A 19,940-nucleotide genomic window follows, 5' to 3' on the forward strand; every position below is an offset into this window, starting at 1 on the left:
TGTTATCTGGAGAGTTGGCTCCTTCCTCCTGTGACTTCTTGTTTAATAACTAAACCTGAGCACTTCTGGCCTTGTTTGGAGGATTATTTTATAGTGTTTGGGGTTTTTTTCATTCTAAGGCTTATTTTTTCAGCCATCTGTCAGACCAAGTGATCCTCCATCAAGATATAATCCAGCTGATTGGCCTATTTTTCAAGAATAGTAGCTTTAGTTTTGTATGCTACTGCTGATAGTGTTTCAGATTGCCCAGGTCCTTTCCTCCTGAGGGTGGAGAAGATAGCAATTGATCTAATCCAGCTTGGCGTTTATGCCACTTGAAATGAAATTGCATTTTGCTGAATGAAACTGAGAAGTGGGAAAGTAATACTGCAAATATGTTGTGCCATGTGGGACCTTCTGCCTGGGAAGCTTCCTAAGGAAGCTACAGTGGAGTTGATTATCCCAGAGAACAAATTCTCTGATCTGTAGCTCTTGTTGCAAGAGATGGAAGTGTGGCAGCCAAGGTTTCTTTTGTAGAAAACACTCCCAGCCAGGCGTCAATACCAAGTGAACTTGAAGGATTCACACAAAAATCCCAGAGCGTATATGACTTTGGTATATGGTCATTGCTGGATAACTTTAACTCTAACGGCATTTTTTTTTTAATGCCGGAGTACATCACGCTTGTATGCAGCTTGCTCCATTCCTCCACTGATTGCCCTATGTGCAGCTCCAGAACGGAGCTGCACATTTTGCATTTGGCTGGCCAAATGCAGTTGGGTAAGTAATTATTAGCAGTGACTTTCATGCCACAGAGCAGAGAGGTAAAAGCAATTCCATAGAGCATTAGGAGATCAAGTAGGTCAATTGAAAGGAGGAAAAATTACTATTGGCTATCTTCAATTAAACTGTTATCGCTCCACATGAAGGATCCCATTTAGAGGAAGGCATAAAACCTGCGAGTAGAGGTGACGGAGAGAATAAATTCTCCATTTTTAATTCCAAAGCCAGAGAGTGAACATTCATCAGTAGGCATGAGGAGGAGGATCTCCCTTTCCTTCTGTTTCCAGCCTACTTTTAAGTAGAGCCCTTTTGGAAATCTCTCAGCAGAACATTTTTTTCATCAGAAAGCACGAACTCATTGAAGTCACAGCTTTTAGTAGAGACATTAATGACAGCTAAACCCTTCCTGAGAAGGGCTTTTGGTTCTGAGAGGTTGTGGTGTCTGGCTGTCAAACGCAGGGCGGAAAGCACCTCAGAATAACGAACATCTTGGTGACCAGGGCAGTCCTCTAGGAGCTGGGGCATCCTGGTTCAAGTCCCTGGTCCCCGTCCAAGGCCAGAGAGCATAAATAACTTTCACTGTGCCCATGTGCATGGGAAAGCACCATCCGAACCATTTTTCCTAGTAAGAGAAGTTATATCATATGAAGGCGAGACAATTTCTGTGGTTTGAACCATAGTCTAGATTGACTGAACTGGTTTGAAGTTGATTTTAAGACAGTAAGAGTCCTATGTTGTAGTAAATAAACTACAGCAAAATGGTTTACAAAGGAAATATTTTCAAATGCAGAAATTGAAAGGCCCACTTGCATTATTCTTCATACTTTTTTTAAGGGCAGGGAATGCAGAGGAGGAAAGAAGCCAGGTCTTAAATTGCTTGGGGATTTTTTGTTTGGTTGGTTTGGTTGTTTGTTTACTTACCTTAGAAATATCAAAATTATTCCGTTTGGTCTTTGACAAGCAAAAAAAGGGGAGAAAAATAAAGGTCAAAATGTAGCCTTCACGTTTGCTAGCAGTCTTCTGAGATGTCACTTACATTCCCTGATGGCACTCTGCTTCGGCTGCGAGCTTCTGGCTCTTTAAACTCCCTCAAAGAGGACTTTTTCCCAAAGTGCTTCAGAGGCATTAGAACGAAATAGCTGTAAATAAGACCAAGCATACAGCTTGCAGAGCGTAGGGCAGCCTTGTCTCTTCTGCATATAATTGCTGCAGTATTGAGTCCCTGCTTGTGAGAAGTCGCAGCTTCCCTCCTTCACCCGTTTCTGGGCCAGGGGATGTTTGTGTTTATTATTACAGTTAAGCCACACTACACGCTTACATTTCATTACTGGTATGCGAAGCGTGTTCCACATCCCAGCCCAGCCAGGGCTGCCTTTTGATAGAGCCTGCAGACAGTCCCGAAGCACATGGGCCTAAACACTCTTGCTCTTATTCAGGTGCGAAATTCGCTGTCTGCCTGTAGTGCCCTGAGCTGCTCATTTGCTGTGGTTTCAGGCACACGCCATTATTTTCAGTAAGGCGGTCACCAGTGCTCAGCCTCCGCACGGGCTGGGCGAAAGCTTGGGGAGGGACAGGCAGGCCCCTCTAACTGCATCATTTCTGCATCCCAGTGTAAATCTGCAGGGATATTCAGGCTGTTCTTGTCCCAGATGTGTGGAGTGGGAGGTGTTTGGAGGAGGCAAGATAGAGTTCCTCTGCCTGGGTGATAAATACCTGCTGTGACTGAGGGAAGAGACCAGACCCCAGATACCAGCACGTAGAGCATCCGCTCTCATGCTGAATGACTGATTACATTGTTTTGGACAGGATAAATAATTAATAGCTTCAGGGGTGCTCGAGGTGACAGATTCTCCAATACGCTCCATGAAGCATTTAGAAACTTCAGCTTGGGCCTGTCCCATGCCATGTCTGGTTGCTGGGCTGACTTCAGAGGGGTCTGACCTTGTGCCCAGGAAGGCAAGTGCTGCCGATGTCTTCGTGTCCTTTGGCCAAAATTTGCTCTGTAGCAAAATGCCTGTGATGTGACTGTTAATTATAGCTCCTGACCCATGAGCAGAGCCTACCTGAGGAGACCAAGGCTCCTCGTTAGTTGAATTTGCCATAGGAGGAGGATATGGGCAAGAAGTTGGTGTTTGATATAAGTTTTCAAAGGAGTGAGCGTGCAAGAAACACAGCTGAGGGTTTCAGATACAAAGCTTGAGCTTGTAAGAGTGCAAAGATTTGGGGATGCTGGGGATCACTTGGATGCAGGTGAGCTGTGGTGCATGGGGAGGAGGGGACTGCTGGGTGCCGTGAGGACTGGGATAAATCAGCCATCTCCAAGGAGAGGAAAGAAAGGAGACAGGGTGTGGGTTAGAGGTCTCTGCAGTTCCTCGGTGGGTTAAACCCAGCCTCCGACAGTCCCATGCAATGTTTTATCCAACCCTTCATCCCATATTCAGAAAGCATACGGGTCCAGGGTTGCAGACTGATGCTCACTGCCTAGCACAGTGGGAGTCTGCCTGTAATATTAGTATTAGACACACATTCTGTACATGTTCTAGTTTTTTAGAAAAAGTTAGAGGAATATTTTGTAGGTTTGAGCTCTCTTTAGCAATTTCATTGATTTGCTCCCCTCCTGTGGTGTCAGTGCTTCAAACTCATTTAAGCTATTTTCCACAATTTTTGAACAATATTTCTTATTAAAAAAGTCTAATCCCTCCCAAACGATCGCTTTAATCTGTCCCAGAAAACTGACTTTCATCTCGCGATTGCTTTCACAGTGGCACGTAAACCCTACAATTGTAATATGGAGCCCAGTAATCCATCAGTTAAACAGATTAGTTATGTAGGAGGCTGTATGGCTCAGTGACTAAAGCAAGCAGGCTTTACTCTCCCTCCATAGAGGAAAAGCTGGCTCAAGTATAGCTCCATGCTCTGCAGTTGATGTGCACTGCAGATGCAAAGGGCTTCCTTCCGCCTTGCAGATCTCATGGCGGGGATGGACCCTGGAGAGTGGCTGGTTGCGCTGTCTTGGTTCTCCTCTGGGATGAGTGGGCACAGATGCCCGTCACGAGATGAAAAGGTGAAGCATGAGGCTGAGGTGCCAAGAGGCACCATCTCCCCCCCTCCACTGTGAGAGGAGGAGAATTGCACTGCAGTTGGTATCCCTTTGCATGGTTTTTTGGGCCTGTCGCCTTTTTGCAGCTGGTGACATCGTGACTGAGGTTGCGGGTGTACCTGGTATCACCTGTGTATCTGTGCAGCATGTAGATGCCACTTGGAAAAGCCTTCAGTGGAAAAGTAGAAATTCTTGAGTTCCCATCCTGACCCTGCCTATGGCTCACTGTGTGAAGTGGATCTTAAAATCCCCATAATTAGGTTTCCTTTCAACAGAGTTGGAGCAGAGCCGTCGCACCCCATTACCATAGATCAGGCAGAGCCACAGCTGACACCACTGCCTGGCCTCTGGAAGGCAGGAGCTTGTATTTGGAAGGAGGAGTGAGCTGTGCATAAGTGTTGGAGGGAGAATAAGTCCTTGAAGCTAGACCTGTTCCTTCTGGGTGTTGTTCTGTGCATCACTGTTACTGGAGCAGTCCCTCCTTTAGTCCTTGGGCACAGCTCGCAAATGCCCTTGCACCCTATGAACATACTAAAAAGTAAAGTTGGTTAGTGCTGCGTGGGTTATCCAGTATTGCACTAATTGCTATGGTTTGGGTTTATTAATCTAAAAAGTTGTGTGTTTTGGATTTTCCCCTCCCTCTTCCACCTCATTGTAATTAGCCTGAATGCCTTCTCCCCTGCTCCCTGCCTCTCTCATGCATTCCCTTTGGTTTTTAATTCTGTGAAATGGGGATGATGCCAGAGACTGCAGACAGGTGAAATCTGTTGCAATGGAATAACTGACAATTGGAAAAGTACAATCTCTCAAAAATGGGGTGAAGAGAGAAAATACGGAGTGTCCGGAAGCAAAGCGCAAATTGACAGTTCATTATGTCTCCTCTTCCTGGTCAGAGTCTCTGCAGACAGAACTTAAAAATATAAAGCAGAAAAGCGAACATAAACAAGTGCCCAAAATCCCATTGACAGCTTTAGGCCCAGGACTAGAGAAAAAACAACACAAGTGCAAAGGATGTTTATGAGACTAAATGTTCTGGATTTTTTTACCACTCCTCTGCGTCTCTGCCAGCCTCAGCTCTCCCTGTTCAGGGGGAGTCGAACGGCTGCTTTGGGCTTGGGGGAGATTTCTGAAGCAAAGCACATCTTTTACTCTGGAAACTTCCTTCCCTGTTCGTTCAGCAGGAGGGACCAGGTGTCTAACAGCCCTTTTCTCCAGTGTGATGCAGGTATGATTATTTCTACTCAGTATCAGAGCAAAAAGGTGCCCCAGCCAAGGCATGGTGCCATCCTGCTGGTGATTGAACCTAAGCTGTGTAAAATAGGTGGTTGTGGATGCAGCAATCACAAGAGACAAGGTAGAAGACAGGCGAGAAGAAAAAGAAAGGCACAAAGAGAGAGTGACTTCCTTGAAGAACTGCAGTAATTCAGTTGCACAAAGAGAATCTAAGGCTGCGAAGTCCTACTCCTGTTCTTCATCCCCTGCTTGTAGGGGTCATCAATAATTTGACCATTATGGGTTTCTCTTTTATTGAATTTCTCCTGATTCCAGGAAGGCTCTGGGGTTGTGCTGCATCTTGCTAAAACCAGAAGTATCAGATTCTCAGAAAGAGACTAGTCTTCCGAGGTTTTCAGACCCAAACTATTTAGAAAAGGATTTTTTGTCCGTTTATCTGAACTCGGAATGAACTGCTGAAACATTTGAGGTTTGTCCCTAATAAAAACATGGTTTTGAATCACTGAAATATTCCGCAGCATAAATATGGCCTTCAAAGTGAGCAGAGGTGGTTGTGCTTTCCTGGGACATGTTTTGCCTGGAATCGAGGCTAACTGTTACTTTAAACTCATATTCAAGGATGCTGAAATCTTATAAATTGATCCGATACAGTTTCTGCCCTTCTCTTGAACAGTGGCAAACTTACTTCTGCAGCCAAAGTGTGAGGATTCATTTGAATCTGAAATCTATAAAATTTGTTCTCAGATCTGAACCTTTTTTGAACATTGCCTGGGACCTGCCAGTGGGACTTGTGGGTTAAACCACTCTGTGCTTGTTTTTGCTCTCTGTCTCCAGCAAGGCAGTTCCATTCCAGCCTCCACATCTAGCACTGTGGACCCTTGTACCAGCGTGACAGCATTGCCCACCATCTCCTGCATTGCATCCGTTGTGGGGATCCCTGAGCGTTTTTTGTAGCCGTTTGCAATGCCACTTGATTGCCATTTGGCCATGCTCCATTTGGCCTGTCCTGTCTCTGAAAACCTGGACCAATGTAAAGGTCAATCATTGCAGCAGCAAAAGATGTGGAGATATCCAAAGCTGATGAGCGGTCATGCTCTCTCACTGTGCCTCGAAAAAGGAAGTTTTCACTGATACAGGTTGGAGCCCTACGGTGAGGAAGTAGTTTCCTTCTGTCGGAGTTGTTAAGGTTTACAAAGTATTTGGCAAAAAGCAAAAAATACCACTTTAGAACTACCCTGTTGGAAGTGCATTGTTTTGATGCCAACCTTTGTTAACCATTCCTTGCTAGAAAGGAAGTTGCATTTTGTGACACAACCACATCTCAAGCAAAAAGCCTGAAATTTCCTTTTCTGAGAAGGTCAAAACAAGACATTGCAGCAATTTTAAAGCTTTGTTGCAACTTCATTTTCTTCCAGCCAGGAAGTTTGACAAAAATAATCCTTGCCATAAAAAGTTTTGTTTTCAGCAAATCAACATTTTTGTTTTTCCCAGAGAAAAAGGCTCCTGGAAAAATTCCTGCTCTGGGGTTGGCTTAAATTTGAACAAAACAACAGTGTCTCCTAGTGGCTGACTCCAGGGGAATGGCCAAATCCATCTTGGCTTTCAAGTGTCTCTTCCTTGACCCTCCTCCTAGATCTTTGCTCATCAGGGAGTGAGAGAAGTGGGAAATGAATTGTGCTCTAAGCAACAAACCATTTCATAAGCCATAAAAATATCTATGGCAGGCTGTTTTCTAGGCTCCAGTTGGTGTTGAAAGAAGGTAATTACATTTGAAGGCTGTATCACTGGATGCTTGGCTCATCTGCTGTTCAGCTTCCACTCTAATAATACAAAAGCTTACATCAGCAGCTTAGCCAGCATGCAGGGCTATCCATCCTTGTCTTTGCCCAGTGGGTCCTGCCTCCGTGTCACTGCAGGATTGCGCTCCAAATGTCTCACGTTACAGCAGTCCTTGTCATTGAATTCGTTCTGCCTCACACCAAATATGATCACTAAAGGATGATGAAGATCCCTTGTCTGAAGCACGATTGGCTTTGCACTGTCAGCCTGCCGTCCATCAACCTTGCCCAGGCATCCTCCCGTCATCTTGATCTGCTGGATCAGCTCCTTACCATGGCTATTGATGATCTCATCTGGGCCACCTCCTTGTCCTCTCCTTTCCCTCTTCCTTGTGCCCTCCCTCCCCTCCCCTGAGAGATCGCTGCAGCTTTTCTCCTGCACTTTCTGAATTTGTATATGAAGCAAAAGTCAGGGCGCTGGAGAGTAAGCAATAAGGGCACCAAATTGTCGAAGGAAATTGGCAAATCAATTCAAGCAATCATATCAGCAGATTAACTGGTTGCAATGCCATGTGCTCAAGAGGCCACAGAAAAATCTTGGGGTTGGCTTAGAAAACATGGGATTTTAGAGAATAACAACTTACAAATTCTTTTTAGAATCATCTTTAGCGGATGAGACTGCTGCTGTATTGCAGACTACAAGGTACTGTAGGTAGCAATGGGCAGGTTCTCTATGTTTCCCAGCAGAAAGTGCCACAGAACAACCCTGTCCCTTCAAAGCTGCCCAAGCTGCAGCTTCCTTGCTGGTGGTTGTGTCATTAATTTCCCAGCCTCCACACACTAACAAGCCATCCTTGGCCTGCCGTGAACACCCTGTCCCAAGGAGCCCTCAGTCTGCTGCCTGGAGGGATGCAAGAATTTAGCGAGTTATTTTGCTTCTTGTTAAGAATGCCCTTGTATAACCCCGGCTGAGGGGAGACTGAACATGCCAGCCATGCGCTGCTCCTGACAAATAGCTTGAGGACGCTGCGAGCATGGTGTCCCATCATCACTGTGGCTTACAGCAGGACAGGCGCCTGGGAGCCTGCGGGGCTATTTCAGGCTCAGTCTGCTGGGGAGCTGGTTAGATGCCATCCTAGAGCAGCCCTTTTCTTTCAGCTGTGCTTTCATTGCAAAGGCAAGTCCTCTGCCCAGGTTGTTTTGGCATCATCGGGGTGGGGAATAGTACGGGCGAACGATGATTGATGTTGAGGAGGGAATCGCCATCCCTGCAGCAAGGAAGGTGTGAGGAGGGCAGCCTGGTGATCGTGCTGTTCAGGTGCACTGTGCAGCCATCTGGGCCACCCCTTGCTAGAGACTAAAGAACTGAAAATTGCACAGTCCTTCCCCTGGTGTCCCTTAGTAATTAGTGTATATGGATTATAATCATAAGGACTGAGGCTCTTAGTGCTCTTTCTCCTGCATAAATGGTTGAGCAAAAGACAGTCTATTGCATAAAGTAATTTAGCCTATGAATGATGGTTCATTAGCAGCCCACAGACTGTTGCTGCCTATAGTAGGGGACGTGTGGGCTCTTCCTGCGTTCGAGTTAACTCTTTCACCCTCTCCTTCAATTGCCAAGGATTCAGTTTGCAGGGTGTGGAGTTAAATGTGGCTGTGCCACAGTATTACAATGGTCTTCTCCCTTCGGAGCCTCAAATAATGCAACAACGTCCCCAAGAAACTGCCAACTTTTAACATAGTGTCTAATGATGGATGGGGAATAAAGGAAGCTATTATCAGTCAGGAGATGAGTCAGATATGAAAATAACACCTTTTTCTAAACAATATTATTACACTGAGGAAATGAAAAAGTCTCATTTTCTTTTGCAAAGGAACAGGCCTTGAGCATTAGAAATGCGCATTGCAGAGCCTGGTGCTGTTTGAGGGAGTAGCCCCAGTAAGTGAGTGAACCCCATCCCACCTTTTGTATTTGTCCCGGCTGTGCCACGTTTTGGAGCCTGGGTGCTGGGCAGGCATTGCTGTGCTTCCCAGGAAAGGATCATCTAAGGCTCTGTCTGAAAAGCAAGATTGTAGCCCAAGGTAATTTGGTGCTGGTGACAGAGGAGGGGAATGGAAAAATCAGTTCTTGGATTTAAGCTGCGTGCAGCCTTGTACACTCAGAGAAACCCACACTGATCCTGGACGGAATTCTGACACTCAGGGCCATACTGCTGTCATTTTAACAAAATCTGCTGTACATTACTAACCGGGACTTCAGAAGGAAAAATTGTCTTGGGGTTTGGGGGGACAATTTCCAAAGGGAGATAAATATCTCAAGGGAGATAAAACTATTGATCCTACTGACTTTCACTGGTATCTATTTTCCTAATTCTTTTAAGAGATGTCTGCAAGAAAAGTGCTTTGTTTGTATATGAATAGAGCTATGCTGTATTGACAATGGTCCTGCTTTGGATATAGCAGTATCCATAAAGCTCTGCTGGGGTTAGTGCAATAAAAGCAGCCTGACCAATGCAAGTCCAAATAGAAGCCTTACAAGCCATACTAGCCATTCATCTGGATAATAGTATCTTGCAACAGTGAACAAGCCCTCTCCTTTGCATCGCTTTAGTTTTTTGGGCCCATGTATTGGGCGCAGTTGTTCTACAACTGCTCCAGAAATGGGCTGGGATTCTGTGGTTCCAGTAAGACTCACAGGGACTGTCCATGAGGCTTGTCTGCTGTTCCCCTCAGACACTTATCTGCCTCCATGGCTCTCCAGAAGGAACACGGGAAGATGTAGCATTTGTGCACCATTAGCACAAATCCCAGAGCGGGAGGAACATACTAGCCTTTAGCCATTTCCTCTGTGCATCTGTTTGACCATGTTGCTTTTTTGCCCCATAGCCGGACGAGTTGACCAACGCCTTGGAGATCAGTAACATCGTCTTCACAAGCATGTTTGCCCTGGAGATGCTCCTGAAACTCCTTGCCTTTGGCCTCTTCGGCTACATCAAGAACCCGTACAACATCTTTGACGGGATCATAGTTGTCATCAGGTCACTGCCAGTTCTTTCTCCACTGTGGCTTTTCTGCCGAGGGCTCATACCAGTTGGGGAGTGGGATGGGGAACAGGAATGACGTGGCATGTGTTAATCCAGAGCTCGCTGGCTATGATGTGCTATAATTATGCTGGCCTTTTAGATTCCTGTCATTAGAAGGGCTGTCCAAAGTAAATGGACCTGGCAGATGGAGAACAAAGTCTATTTACGCCACACATCTGGCACTGTGGTCAATTTTCCACTGAAGTGCAGAATGGCTGGTCCTGGGAAAGGAGTACTGTGAGTGTCCATGTCCCAGCAGTGTGCCCTCCCTCTCCCGAAGTAACACATAACTCAGGCTGGAATACAGCGAGCAGGAGGGTGAGAGAGAGCACTGTTCTGCTGTCTTCTCCCAGGGAAACACTATCCCAGCCTAAACTGGGGATGTCACAGCATGTGGGTGAGAAGCTTGTGCAGCACCTCTCTGTGCTGGGATTCTTTCGAGCAGTTCTGTTCACCTCTCGATCAGTAATTTGGGGCAGAGAAGTCAAGGGAGACACAGAAGATGTAAACCAGGATAGTGCTCTTGACTTCAGTTGGCCCATCCCTTTGATTCAGAGAAGTGAGGAGCAATAGAGGCCCAGAACAAAGGCCAGTCCGTGGCCTGATCAAACCAACCCACCCCAACAAATGTAAATCCCTCTGGATATTAGCTTGGTACAAAATTGTGATCCGCATTTTGTGGCTAGGCTTGTGATTGATTGTAGTGATGCAGACTAGCAGGAGACATGCTGTGTTGTGAAAAGCCACATAAAGCAAGGGAATTAAAGAATCAAGAAACCAGCTATAAAGGATATAGGTTGTGCATGAGCGTGTGTGTCCGCACAACTGGGAAATGAAGGTGTTTTTCAGAAGCAAGAAAGTAGCAGGCAAATAAACTACCCCTTTAGGGCTTAAATGGTGTGATATCCTGTAAGAAACAAGCCTGCTCAGGGCTTTCACAGTACAGTACTGCTGTTTATGGTTGTTATTCTGGTGTTCCTGCAGCGTCTGGGAGATCATCGGCCAGTCGGACGGAGGCCTCTCTGTGCTACGAACTTTTCGGCTGCTCCGGGTGCTGAAACTGGTGCGTTTCATGCCCGCCCTCCGTCGCCAGCTGGTGGTTCTGATGAAGACGATGGACAATGTAGCCACCTTCTGCATGTTGCTCATGCTCTTCATCTTTATCTTCAGGTACCAGAGGCTGCAGCTCTTCTTCAGTTAATTGTTCAGCTTGCTTAAGTAATATGTAGATTAGAATTACACTGCATTTGCTAGGCTGCCTATATGATAGAAGTGCTCACAATAGACTGAAAAGCAGACACTCAACAGACTACCTCTTTTCGGTCTCAGTTTTTCGTGCAGTACTGTAATTCTGTAGATGAATGAAGTACACAAACAGGCAACAATTGCTCTGGAGTTCCTGGGAGGCTCGTTTAGCTGTGTCTCAGGAAGCTGTCAGTAACTGGACTGTACCAGTGTTATATTTGAGATGGAGGTTGTACAGACTCCAAGACTTCTGTCTGTTTGATCCTATAATGCTTCTCAGGATCCTGTTCTTGGAAACCAGTTGGATTAGGGAGCTGGCAATATGGTTTGTCATTTTCTAGACAAAGGAGATCCCCAGTTTGACTTCAGTGTAGAGAATTGTAATGAAATGTGACACAGAAGAACCAAATAGCAGTGTTTGATCAGTGATCATGTCAGTGGTGGAGCAGAGCCCTTTTTCCTGGGAGATACCACTGGCACACAAAACACTGGGGGCAGAAAAGTGGTCGAAAAATCACTGCAATCCTCCCTGCAACCATATTTCACACAAGAACATGTTTCTTCCATCTCCCTTTTTTCCCACTCTAGCATTCTCGGCATGCATCTTTTTGGATGCAAGTTCAGCCTGAAAACTGATACGGGAGACACAGTTCCAGATAGAAAGAATTTTGATTCCTTACTTTGGGCCATTGTGACCGTATTTCAGGTAAGCTCTGGATCCTCTGGGAAGTTTTAATGTAGACCACCTGGACAAGTTATTTCACTTTTAAAAAAAAACCTATTCCAGTAGGTGTCAAATTTGGACTGAAACAGCACTGTAGAGTTGTTAGGGCAAAGTGATTGTGTTTCTGAGTTAGCTGGTCTCTATAAGCCCTGATAGAGAAGCGATCTACTCAAAATCATCACTGTGCATATCTGTTGTCAGTAAAAGTAAAGCCTAAGAAGGCCGGGAAATCCACCCTTATTTTCCTTTCATATAGTTGGTAAGATCAAGACCCACAGTCTACTGTCCATTCTGCTCCTATTCTGTAGATCTCTGTCTCCTTACTTGCCTTCACTGCCCCAAAAATGCACTTTGCAAACAATTTCATTTAACCGGGAGTGACAAATACTGTCACAAATCAGAGCTGGAGTTGCTGGCTCTATATGCTGGGAAAGTCTGTATATAAAAAGTTGTGTTTCCTCTGCAGACAAGATCTGTTATGTGCTTGAAATTACTGGCATATTCCACAATGGAGCAATAAGCTGCTATTTCCAGGACATTATAAATATAAAGATTAGTCTTTTCTGTTTAAAAGCTCAGCCTTTACAGCCCAAGTGCAGCAAGTGGAGCACTATATAAACAACGTTAAGCTAAGTTTCTAAATGCAGAGTAGGTGTTGACCACAGTATCACTCAAGGTAGAAACCAGTCCAGAGTCTTCACTGTGAAGAATAGAACTTCTTGCAAAGTTTTCCTTCTTACAAAGGAGCAAGGACAAATCAGCATTAGTCTCACAGGTTCACATTTTTCTTTTACCAACATAAATACAGATTTCTGCATTTTTTCTAGCAGTCCCTTGGGAAATAGAGTTGGCACAGAGCATAAGGGCTCAGTCCTACGTCCCATGAAGGTTAATGAGTGGCATGACTCAGTGCAGCTGCCTGCATTCCTATCCCCAAAGCTACCTTGTTTTTAGGAGGGTTAGAAGCCATTTTCATTGTAAGCATGAATTAATGCAGAGCATGAATCTGTCATCCATTTTTCTTAGGCACCAAGATTTTTGAGCTCCAGGAAAGCTAGGAGAGTGGGAACTCCTGAGGAAGGTCCCTTGGAGCAAGACTTTGCAAAGATGTGTATTTTTTTGCCTAGCTTGTCAGTGCTTTTACCTAATGGAAACCACTTTGCTTCCCTGAGTTTCTTGAGCCACCCAATGTCATTTATCTCATCAAATATCATGTCCCCTACCCTTTTCTTCAGCTCCAGCTGCCTTATAAAGAGCAGCCCAAAAGGAGACAACAGCTCTGGCCTCAGGTCTGTTATCTTCTGACGGTTATCAAAGGAGGCAATACCACCACCAAATAATGGGACTCGTACCAGCGCATCCTTCATGTTACCATATCTAGGATCTGAACTAGTCATCTCTATGGGCAGCGGTGTGCTATAGATCTTCCTGCAGAGAGGGGAGGTTTGGCCAGGAGAGAGCTCTCACATGCAAAGGTCTAAATAAAGGAATTTTTTGCTGTCTCATCTCATGAGACCTGCTAATGATTATGCTCGGAAAAAGTCAAAAGGAGAGGAAGAAATGGATGAGCCAGTATTTGAATGCAGCTGCTGTGCATGAGAGGAGTGGAGTAATTAGAGAGTCTTCCCCTTCACCTCTCTGCAGATCCTCACTCAAGAGGACTGGAACGTGGTCCTGTACAATGGGATGGCATCTACATCCTCATGGGCAGCACTCTACTTTGTGGCCCTGATGACCTTCGGCAATTATGTGCTCTTCAACCTTCTTGTTGCCATTCTGGTAGAAGGCTTCCAGGCAGAGGTAAGAGATCTGAGCAGAGGGAGGGAGAAAACTGAGAAGCACGTGTAGGCAAGAGTGTAGGAATGAATCCATGTCAGTGCAAACATCTAGCCATGCAAGCAGCCCTAAATTTAAATTTAAGGGGTGTAGATGAGCTGGGTTGGGCATGTGAAGCTCTTGTGAATCTATCTTTGCAAATAAGGCCCATGGGACTTGGGAGACCAACACTTTGGTTGGTCTGCTACAGGGTCTTTTGTGTGACCTAGAGGAAATAATTTAGGATGAATTTAACTCACGAAATCTCCCATAGGTCCTGTGTTTTGTGTTTCTTTATGGTGGGCCTCAGGCCTTCAATGTATCTAGCCAGTGCTAGTCATGGGGACCAGGTAGGATGTGGACTGGCTCTCAGTCCAGGCCTTTCCTTATGACTCTGTCCCTTATGTGTTATTTGAGGCTAGTAGCACAACTGTTCAAAAGCTGTGTTACAAGGTTACAAACATTAAATTTTGAGATACTTAGGATGATGTAGGACATACAAATGCTAAAGAGATTTTCACCTACGCCTTAAAATAATGTCTGTATCAGGTCAACGATCAGGGAATTTATGATAAACTGCAGGCATCTCATCTCATCTCACATGGAAAGGATTAGAGAAATTATTTTATTTCTCCGTCAAAAGTGATATGCCATGTCCTGATCTGAAGCAGGCAGGAACCTTAGCAGCTGTGCAAGCAATCCTGTGCCACATGATCCAGAGAAGTAGGCCACACTGGTGTGAGTGGTTTAAGTGGTACAGTACTGGTGTGAGTGGGGGGCCCCTGCAGCCTCTTAAGTTTTCCTCCCCACTGGCAAGTCCACTCCAGATCTGTTTTCAGCATCCTGAGAGAGTGAAACCAGCTATCCCCTGCCCCATCCTGCTCTTCTCCGTCTTTCTTTCAGATCACAGCAGGTCCATTTGGGGGAGATTTTAAGTGAGGATGATCTGTTTCGGTTGTAAATATAATGATGTATGTGCACATATATATTATCCAGAAAAAAATTACTTTTTTCAAAGTCCTAGTGCAAATGGAAATGACTTTGAGACTTACCAAGAATCATCCAGTCCCAGTTAAAGCTAAGAATAGTGGCATCGAAAGGGCTTATGTCATGTTTGGGGATTTTTTAATTATTACTTTTTTATTTCTAAAACCATCAAGAAGGGAAAGTTTGCTTAGTGCTGGATTGGCCTCAGAGACACACAGACTCAGAAAGAAAATGAGAAAATGGCTTCAGTTTTCACCGCCTTAGCTCCCAAGGGAAAGAGAAGAAAGAAATTATTTTTATAGGATTTTTTTTCACTTTTTATTTTTTCCCCAGAAATGGTATCGTGCTCTCATTTGTCATGTTTAGATCACACTTAGATGAACCTTTGCTGACCATGGAATATAATTGAAATATTCATGGACCAAAAATTCTGTTCTCTCAAGCCAGCACAGCCACATTTATGTCTTTCAAGGATGTCTGCATAGATTCATTATCAAAACATGCCTCCTAGCTTCCTCGCAGCACTAGCAGAGGAAAATTAATGGAAACAACAGGAGCCAAGCCCCAGGCTGGAAAAAAACAACCCTGATCTACATTGCTCAGGGCTGTTTCATGGGTGCTGAGGGTGGTGAATGCCACCTGCACACACAGAGAAGACACAAGTAGTCCAGCTCATCGCTTTCAAAATTAACAGCTCTGCAGTGCATTAGTGGGCATTTTAATGTCTTGTACAGTGTGGTCCATGCCCTGAAGATCCAGCACAGCTGACCAAGAAGAGCAAGAAGGTCCTTTTCCAAGAACAAGCCTACACTCCATGTCTCAGTAACTAGAGCTCATGCTGCCACTGTTTATTTCCAAATTCCTGTTGTGTTCTCAGTGTCACCGATCTCAGCATCTCCTGGCTTTGCTCTGAATACTATAACACCTTTGCCATATTCCTGTTCTAGTGCAACCTGTTGCAGCAGGAGTTGGACGTTTTAGCCACTAACCTAATAAGACCAAAGCAAAGCAATTACCAGTATTTCTGCGGGCTCTGCAGTAGCTGCCATCTTTCAGCACAGAAGGGGTTTTCCTCTCGGAGAGTTGTAGCTGTATTCAGAGTGGTTGTGCTGGACCTCAATTCTGCTAGAAAACAGCACAGGCCGTAGCAGACTAAAGCCTGTGCTAAAGTAATAGATTGTCCTGAACTGAATGCAGAAGGAACCAATACAGATGGGCATATGGTAGCTCAGAGAGGGGACTGTTCAGTGGCCAGACATATGTCAGATATCCTTAGATTCCACCAACCAGCAAATCTGGGTGGAAAAAGAGGACATGCCAGGGAAGCCCAAACAGACAATAACCAGCATGTGTGACCCAAATGACTGGAAACTGCTTGTGCTCAAGCAATTTTGCATTTAGGCACAGAGAGCCCTTGTACAGCAGTTTGCATCCCTTGTTCCTGATTGCTTTAAGGCAGAAGAAAGTTTTCTCTACTCAGCAACTTGGCAGCTTGCAAGTACCTTTGTACAGTACAGATCCCGTTCCTTACTTGCCCTCTTGGAGGTTGAATCACCTGCTAATGTGAAGCCAGAAATGGGCAGCCTCATGCAATATTCTCTGAGTGCATTATTACAGACCTAGGCGAATGGCTGTCGTTTTCTTGCTCAGGCTTAATGGCTCCTTTCGGAGCTGTTACAGACCATGATTTAAATGTGTGTAAGGAGTAGTTTTCAAAGCTTGTATTATTCACTCAGTGCTGCCTCAAAAAAGGCCAGCAACCACAGGCATGGTATTTGCAGGGCACATTTTGCTCTCCACTTCCATTTATTATAAATCCTGACATTAAGCCTATGGGCTTGTCAGTTGTCTCATAGTGAGGTATTAGCTGTGTTACAGAAAACCCTTCTCAGGGCTGTATTTCAGCTACCAGGGCTCGATTCAAGTCTTGCACTTATAACTGCATAACTTAGCTCTGGTTGTAAACCAAAGATGTTTACAGTCTCCTTGGACAACTCCCAGGAAGAAGTATCAGTGGAGCTGGGTTTTCTTTTGTCATCCCTGGTTCTGTTGGTGTGTTGGGAATATGGCAGAAATTCTTGTTTTGACCTCTTTGACTTTGCCCTCTTACAGGGTGATGCTCTTAGCAGTTACAGAAGACATTGAGGTGCACTTCTCCCTTTGCTCAGGTGTTTCTTTTACTTAGATGGAGAGTGACTCCTGGGAGACTTGTGCAGCTAAGAGGGTGCACATTAGAGCTGCTCTAAGCTCTGAACCATCAGCAGCATTTCAGCAAGGACACTAAAAATTGTACTGTGAATTACAGTACACAGTCTCAGCTTGATCGCAGTTCTGATCTGCCTGTGGAGCAAGTCTGGCAGGAGTATCCCTAGAAGAGAATGGGCCACAAAACCATTTTTAGTACATTTGTGCTTAGGACGACAAGCAGCCAGACTTCAAACAGGACCATAATTGCATATTTGTGCTTACATAGTTCCCGTGTCATTTTGAAATCTACCCCAGAGCTGCTCTGGAAAAGCAGACAAACCTTCCAAAATTATGCAAATCTTTCATCTACTCTGCACTAGTGCTTTTGCTCCAAAACAGAGAAGATGAATAAGGGCGCTTAAGCCTTTCAGTCATCCTGTCTGTTTGGCTGCACCAGTTAGTAATACATCACAGATGAAATTAAGTTCACTGCCACTTCACCACCATGTCTCTAGAAACCATGGTGATTTGTTCAGGCACCAGTTAAGTAACTGTGCTCCTCTTTCTGGGATCAGCTGCTTTAATCCAACCATTTGCTATCGATTTGCACAGCTTTTCTGCAGTCTTGATGGATCAAGCCAGCGTCATGCTGACAGCCTGCTGGAATCTCTCCTCTCTGCAGACCTCCCCCAGCAGAGGAGAACCTGACAATAGTTCTTCTGTCCCAGGCTTGTACGTTACTTAGGCTGATCATTTTTGGTAGCAGAGGCAGATATGTACGAAAGGGAAAAATAACTGGACTTCCAGGAGGAAAGCGAGTCTGAGGGTGGCTGGCTGTTCTCTGTCCGGAGATGATGCGGTGCTGCCAGGCAAGCTGGCGTCATTCCCTTCTGCCTCAGCTTCAATGTTGCCAAGAGATTTCCCAATACAATCTCGATTACCAGCCAGCGTGAAGAAAGCAAATCAGGGCTGTGTTTTCAGATCTAAGTCAAATTTACAGTGCTGTCAAATAAAGAAGAAAAACCCTCCGACATCCTTTGACATTAAAACCGAAGTGCTTTCAGCTGGGATCATGGGGAGTGCAAATATGGAACCCCACAATGCCAATTTTTCTTAGTCACTCCTCTGATTACAGCTGCACTTTTGTGTTCTCCCCTGGGATACACTGCTCAGTGAGGCCGGGTGCAGTGTAGGAAACACAACGACATTGCAGGAACAGTAGTCACAATCACAACATCATCCTTTCCGTCCAAGTACGAAAATGAATCAAAACAAGGAAGAGGGACTTACCTGGGGTCATTCCCCAGGGCAGTGTCAGAGGGAGTTTGGCATTCTGCCCTCCTACTTCTTGGGGCCACACTTAACCTAACCATGGCAAGCAGAGGTATCTCTGAGCTGCTAAGTAACCCAAATGGCCTTTGTGCTAAAGTTTAAATGAATGGGGCCTGTTAATTATCCCTCTTCTCTCTGCAGGGTGATGCCAATAGGTCAGACACAGATGAAGACAAGACATCTGCCAACTTTGATGATGATTTTGAGAAGCTAAAAGACCTCCGAGCAACAGGTAGGATTTTGTCTCTGTGTTTTCCTGGGAATCCGAGAGTTACAACTCTGCTTCCACAGTTATCTTTTCATAGAAACTTATGGGGGAAAGTAGAAGGATCCATTTTATTTGGCAACTAATCTGACAGCTATGTTAACAGAGCAGCTATGCAAAAAGTGTTGGGAAAGCTAAAAGAGCATTGATATTTCCTTTAAACAGATGTTTTTCTAATTTAAACTATGCTAGAATATTTAGATAGGTCTCATCGTTTCTTCTGTATCATTACCACAGAATGGTTTGCTGACAGCAATATTCTCACACTACTTCTCAGCAGCTTTTCAAATCAATCATGTTCTCATCTGTTCTTTTTGGTTTTTCACACAAAAGCGTTTAGGTGAGGTTTGATTGATGGAAATGTTGCTGTTCATTTGTGTTACAGGAGGGCCTGGCAATTGATTTGAGGTAAGGCCACGTTGTACTAGTGTGCTATAAACATGGAATAGTAGGTGACAGCCTTCACTCTCTAGAGTTTGCAACCAGATAGGGGACAGGAAGGGATCGTAACAGAGTAAATAGCATGATGGTAAACAGGAGCCAGTTTAGTTCCTCTGTACTTTGATTCTTGGCTTGGGCTCTTGTTAGGATTACTTTAAATGCTTCTAAACCAGGATTCGTTTCAGCTAAGGAAATTATATTGATTGTGGTGAGCCGATGGAATTCAGCTGAGGAAGGAGCAGAAGTAATTTGTTGGGGAAGCTCAGACAGAGCTGGATCACAGCAAGGTGATGAAGCTGCTCAGTCTGCAGATGAAGCAACAAATTCCAAACACCGAGTGATCAAATGAACGTCCATTGCAAGTAGCTGGCAAGGAACCCGCAGCACCAACTATGCACCAGCTTTGCACCAACTGTTTGCTGAGCAGCTTCAAATAATAAGAGAGTTGTAGGGGAAAGAAATATTGTCACCTCTTCTCAGGTAATACAGGAATAGAAAACAGGGCTAAACTTGCCATCAGTCAAAGTCCATGAGTAATTGTGTGTCCCCATAAGCCTCATGGGTGCCAACCAGTGACTAAACAGCATAAGGACATTAACAATTCTATTACAATGCCATTGGTCTGTAAACAGGTACACTGGCAAGAGGAACGTGTATTGCAGATTAGCAAATTTTGAGCTAGATCTTCCGCCCCTCAAAGTGAATGGCAGTGTTCCGATGGACTTCTGTGGTGCAGATCAGGTATTTGTGCACAAGCCAGCAACTAAACAGATGATACAATAGGAGCATACTGCATTACAAAAGCAGTGGAGGAAAAATAGCAGGGGTTAACGCACTCGCTTGGATTTCTCACTGCAGACTTGTACTTCTTTCCTGCTGGTCGCAGATGCTCCCATCCAGGCAGGGCTGAAGGCCTCTTAAAAGGTTGTGACATTTGCCTTATGCCTTTCAACGTGGTGGAGGTGATCTTATTGCCCACAACATTTCA

General features: G+C 44.9%; 1 protein-coding gene across 1 annotated transcript in view; it reads left to right on the forward strand.

The window, feature by feature from the left end:
• CACNA1H (calcium voltage-gated channel subunit alpha1 H) overlaps nucleotides 1–19,940 on the forward strand; it is a 255,626-nt gene that overhangs the window by 191,373 nt on the left and 44,313 nt on the right. The window contains exons 10-14 of the mRNA XM_050906346.1: nucleotides 9,760–9,911; nucleotides 10,941–11,126; nucleotides 11,790–11,907; nucleotides 13,570–13,725; nucleotides 18,388–18,478. Of these exons, the coding sequence (XP_050762303.1) occupies nucleotides 9,760–9,911; nucleotides 10,941–11,126; nucleotides 11,790–11,907; nucleotides 13,570–13,725; nucleotides 18,388–18,478 (703 nt within the window). The remainder of the gene's footprint in view (nucleotides 1–9,759; nucleotides 9,912–10,940; nucleotides 11,127–11,789; nucleotides 11,908–13,569; nucleotides 13,726–18,387; nucleotides 18,479–19,940) is intronic.

This window comes from Gymnogyps californianus, chromosome 15 (assembly GCF_018139145.2).
Source record: "Gymnogyps californianus isolate 813 chromosome 15, ASM1813914v2, whole genome shotgun sequence".
NCBI lineage: Eukaryota > Metazoa > Chordata > Aves > Accipitriformes > Cathartidae > Gymnogyps > Gymnogyps californianus.